The sequence below is a fragment of the Triticum dicoccoides genome, chromosome 3B (assembly GCF_002162155.2).
Source record: "Triticum dicoccoides isolate Atlit2015 ecotype Zavitan chromosome 3B, WEW_v2.0, whole genome shotgun sequence".
NCBI lineage: Eukaryota > Viridiplantae > Streptophyta > Magnoliopsida > Poales > Poaceae > Triticum > Triticum dicoccoides.
This window is the reverse complement of record NC_041385.1, coordinates 847,298,975-847,303,902: the sequence shown is the minus strand read 5'-3', so window position 1 is coordinate 847,303,902 and position 4,928 is coordinate 847,298,975. Positions and strand designations below refer to the sequence as shown.

The 4,928-nt window shown below is 45.1% G+C and overlaps 1 protein-coding gene across 1 annotated transcript; it reads left to right on the top strand.

Moving 5' to 3' along the window:
- Window positions 1-2,411: 2,411 nt before the first annotated feature.
- On the top strand, window positions 2,412-3,815 carry LOC119278892. Its single transcript, XM_037560247.1, has 2 exons — window positions 2,412-2,769; window positions 2,912-3,815. Exons 1-2 carry the CDS (start codon window positions 2,505-2,507, stop codon window positions 3,631-3,633), a joined length of 987 nt encoding a protein of 328 aa, XP_037416144.1. The 5' UTR covers window positions 2,412-2,504; the 3' UTR covers window positions 3,634-3,815.
- The last annotated feature ends 1,113 nt before the right edge of the window (window positions 3,816-4,928 follow it).

Sequence of the window (4,928 nt, the reverse complement as noted above, 5' to 3'; positions counted from 1 at the left end):
CACACACACTTTTTTTAGGCAAATTACCCATCCGTCCACTAGCCAATCCAACATGTGAGCGTTTCAATTGTCCGACACGTCAGTACTGGGCAAAGTAACGGTCAATGGCTTGGACCCGATGGCAAGGAACCATTTGGCCTTTTGTGAGCTGGGGTGAGTACTGGAGGGGTAAAAGTGAGCTGGTCTCTTACTGAACCCTATGAGAACCAACACCTATTTTCTCGCCACTAGCCATAGGCCCATCTGTGTAATATGATTCGTAATATAGTACTCACTCTGTAAAGAAATATAAGAGCGTTTAGATCACTAAAGTAGTAATCTATGAGGAGGGAGTACTGTATATGATGCTTAGATGGGATTCTCTCTTATGTTGAGAGAAATGGCCATGCTACCTTATACTACCTCGTACGAAATCGGGGAGGGGGCGACGGCGACATAGGAGGATATCGAAGGTGTCAATGGCAGCGGCGGTGGTGTGGGAGGAGACGAGGGAGGGATTGCGAGTCGGACTAGTGGCGTCTTAGTGGGGTAGTTTTACTTCTTTTCGTTTTTTCATTTCAGTTCGAATTGGACTAAGGTCTAGGTGGGCCTTCGGGCTCGCAGGGATACTATTCAATTCAAATTAAAAACAAACTACACGCACATGGTTTATCGGTACCGTTTGCATAATTGTGGACTCTGCTAGGTAGTTGTATAATTCTTTTGTTGTTTTAATATTGTAACTTATTCAAAAATATTTTTAATTGTAGTACGAAAGATCTAATGGTCTTTATTAAGTAGAGAAAAAGTTGAAATGCCAACCGACAAATACCACCACGATTTCGCATTCAAACTTGACTCGTTCTCTCTTGAAACCATGATTATTCCTTCAAGAAGGTGCAGTTCCTAAGAAGTTTAGATGATCACTTTTTGAAAACGTTCTCAATTTTTTACTACAATCTTTGGTTGTCATATCATGACACAATGCCAAGTTTCGTATTTTTAATCTTTGTTCGCATTTTTTTGAAAATAAAAAACAAATAAGCATCATTTTGGCCGTCGACTCTTGCCACCATGATGTTTGGAATAAGTTTTATTTTCCTGGATAAGGCCATATATTTAGTTACACAAATACAAAAATCAAGCCATTTTCGTCTATTATTTCGTGTACGTGTAGTTCAGGTACTCCCTCCATTTTTATATACAAGGCCACAAACTCAAATTACAGGTACCAAGGTAAAATTTAGTACATGTTGTCCAACCCAAATTTTTTCTCGTTTACTAGGATCATTAATACCCCGCATGCATGCAAGAAAACTGAATAGAGGAAGTAGCTGAGTGTCATTATGACTGCATGCATACAAGTATTAAGCAAGTTGCTAAAACAAAGAAATATTATTAATTTTTGCCTCGATTACTGTTGGTAGCCTTGTATAGATGCAAAATGTATATTCCATAGTGGTCTTGTATAAGTAAATGGAGGGAATATGAATTATATAAGCTAAATGACAATAAACACACTTAATTGTTTATATACTAAACGAAGATGAAACGATGCCAAATGTTTCAGAAAGGTGCATGGGTATGTGTACCTTCATGGTCAACTATTGTTCCTGCTTTCCTAAACAAGAATTAGCCGCAGTTGGTAGCATGGTACTTGATTAAGGTCACACTTCACACGTAAGGTAGTCCTATCTGTTATTATATATGCATCAGAGATAGCTAGGACATATAGGTTTTCCCTTTGCCCGAGACCCAAGTTGATTAAAGACTCTTGGATTAGGATTTTGGGAAAGGTGCATGATGTGTATACACTATATACGTACCTTCTGATCGATCGATCATCCCAATCAGACTCTAGCTAGCTAGCCTCGATCCGACGGTCAACCGTCCGTGCTTCCTGCTATCTTAAGAATTGCATCCAGATTCTGTTCTTCTGTGGTTATGCATCCGCAATAGAAATTGCCATGAAGTGGACCAGGATAAAGGTGGTGTTGATCCCGGACGTGGGGTGTCATGCACTCAAAGCAAGACGTACTAGCTAGCCCAAGCCCGCTGTGCATGCACGCAGCGCTCGTTTGAAGATATGCCGCCCGCTTTACGTGCCCGTGCCGGCCGGTCAGCATCGGTCACCCTCGACTCCTACACACAGACGCCTGCAGCCACGTACAGGCGCCGGGTACAATTAATGGAAACAGTGCCTCAAGCACATGATATCATTTTGTCCCATGCATACATGCATGCAAGGCGGCGTGTGGAGCTTCCTTCCTTCCTCACCACGCCCGCCGGCCAGCCGTCTCCTGCGCAGCCGGCACTGCACGACGCACTCCTCGATCGCCTCATGGCGACTCCTCCGCAACACCATCGACCCCCCTCCCCTCCCCTATAAAACCCCATGAATGCAACACATCCAGCAATCTCATCAACACACAGGGCTGGCATAGCTAGTAGTTTAGCTATAGCAGCCACACACACACGCACACGTACACTTACTCGGCTACCTCCGTTTGCGGCTTTGTAGCGCAATGGCGAGGGCATTGACCATGGGCGTAGTCGCCGCGGCGGCCGTGCTGGTGTTCCTGTGCGCCACCGCCGTGCCGGCCGCTGCCCAGGGAAAGAAGGGGCTGCCCAAGAACTCCCACGTGATCCACCCGAAGCAGTTCGGGAGGAGGGAGCAGGTGCTCTCCTGCGACGACACCGCCGACGGCAACACCCCCTGCGTCGCCACCTGCGACAAACGCTGCCCTAACGAGTGCGTCGTCCTCTGCCCAGGCTGCAAGACCTACTGCAGTAAGCATCATATTTTAGCATAAGTCCATACTCCCTCCTTCAAGAAATATAAGAGCGTTTAGATCACTAGTTACAAAGAGAGTACTAGCTTTGCTGATATGAATTGATGGAGATGCTTAAATTAATTAATCTCCTTTACAAGTCTGTGACTTCTACCCCGGCGTGTCGTGCGGGGACCCACGCTTCACGGGCGCGGACGGCAACAACTTCTACTTCCACGGCAAGAAGGATCAGGATTTCTGCGTCGTCTCTGACACCGACCTCCACATCAACGCCCACTTCATCGGCAAGCGCAACCCCACCATGAGCCGAGACTTCACCTGGATCCAAGCCCTCGGCATCCGCTTCGCCGACCATCGCCTCTACATGGGCGCCCAGAAGATCGTCAAGTGGGACAGCAACGTCGACCACCTCGAGCTGGCCTTCGACGACATGCCCATCGAAATCCCTACCGCAATCGACGCCCAGTGGCAATCCACCACCGTGCCCGCATTGACCATCACAAGGAGCGCCACAACTAACGGCATCAGGGTCCAACTCAAGGGAGTGTTCGACATCTTGGCCAATGTGGTGCCCATCACAGAGAAGGACTCCCGCATCCACAACTACGGCGTAACCGAGGATGACAGCCTCGCGCACTTCGACATCGGCTTCAAGTTCCACAGCCTCACCGACAACGTCCACGGTGTGCTTGGCCAAACCTACCGCACCGACTATGTCAACAAGCTTAGCGTGAGTGCCAACATGCCAATTATGGGCGGCACCTCTAGCTACGTCACCTCCGACATCTTCTCCACCGACTGCAAAGTTACCCGTTTTGGCCGCTCTTCGGGAATCTCCATGGTCACTGGCATGGCCACTTAAGCATCATGCGTCGACGGCTAAGCTCTAAGCTAGTGTCTTAACTTGACATCGTAGAGTTTGCCGAGGAATAATTAACACCTATCTGTGACAGGCTGGTACCACCATGTTACACACGATCATGTCATCTTTAATACAAGCACAAGCATATGGTACGATCGATTGATTTTCAAATGAAATAAAGGAGTTTACCCAAGACTATGGTGCCATTGATATCCTTGTTATGTTTTATTTTTAACTTCCAACCTATTCATCAACTATCATGTGGTACAAAGAACACCAAAAGAAACAAAAATTACATCCAGATTTGTAGACTATCTAGTTACGACAACAAGCATTGAAGTAAGCCAAAGGCGCGCGCCACCATGAATAATCAGCACCTATCTGCGACAGGCCGGTACCACCATGATACACACGATCATGTCATCTTAATACTCACATAAGCATGGTTTGTTCAATTGATTATCAAAAGAAATAAAAGAGATTACCGAAGACTACGTTTCAGTTGAAATACTTGCTACGTTGAATATTTTACAATATATAACATGCTACGAGGCATGGCCCGAAACACAGTGAAAAAAGAAATGCTAAAGTACCCGTTGAACAATTCACACCGTAGGAGGACAAAAGGTAGTCATGCTGAAAAAAACATGGCCAATTTGTGATCAAATAAGAAGGCACGAATATTTCTTTTGACAGAGATTGCTATAGAGAAAAAAGGTTACATGCTGCAATTGTGAGATCCGCATCCCCTCATAATTACTAACACTAGTTGAATGCTCGTGCATTGCCACAACCCGTTGTATGGTTGGATTTACGTCATCGCGTAAGAACATGCCATCTTTTTCACGCATTTCTACTTGATTGTGATTGATTAAATTTCACCAATATCATCAGGGTGCAAACATAATCTGTCATCATGATGTGATATTAAGATAAAACTGTTTAATAAAAACTTGACAAAAGGAAAGGACGATAACCACAATAAGTTTTTTGGACAATGAAAATAATTACATTGGGATAAAATTTATATTTGCCATCTGCACATCATTTTCTCATAAAGAAGTTGGTGGATTTTTCGGCCCTTCCAAAAACATGAGATATTCCCGTGCGTGTAGGTGCAGGGAGTGATTTGGTATGTGTATGTTGTTGTATGGAGCTTGTTTTTCTTTGATATTGATTTGGTATGCGCCTGATCTAGTATGGAATGCTCAATTGTTTGGGAAAGCATGGGGTGGAAAAAAGATATATGAGACCAGGTCTCACGGGTAGCAGGTGAGACCCGACCTGATGAATGA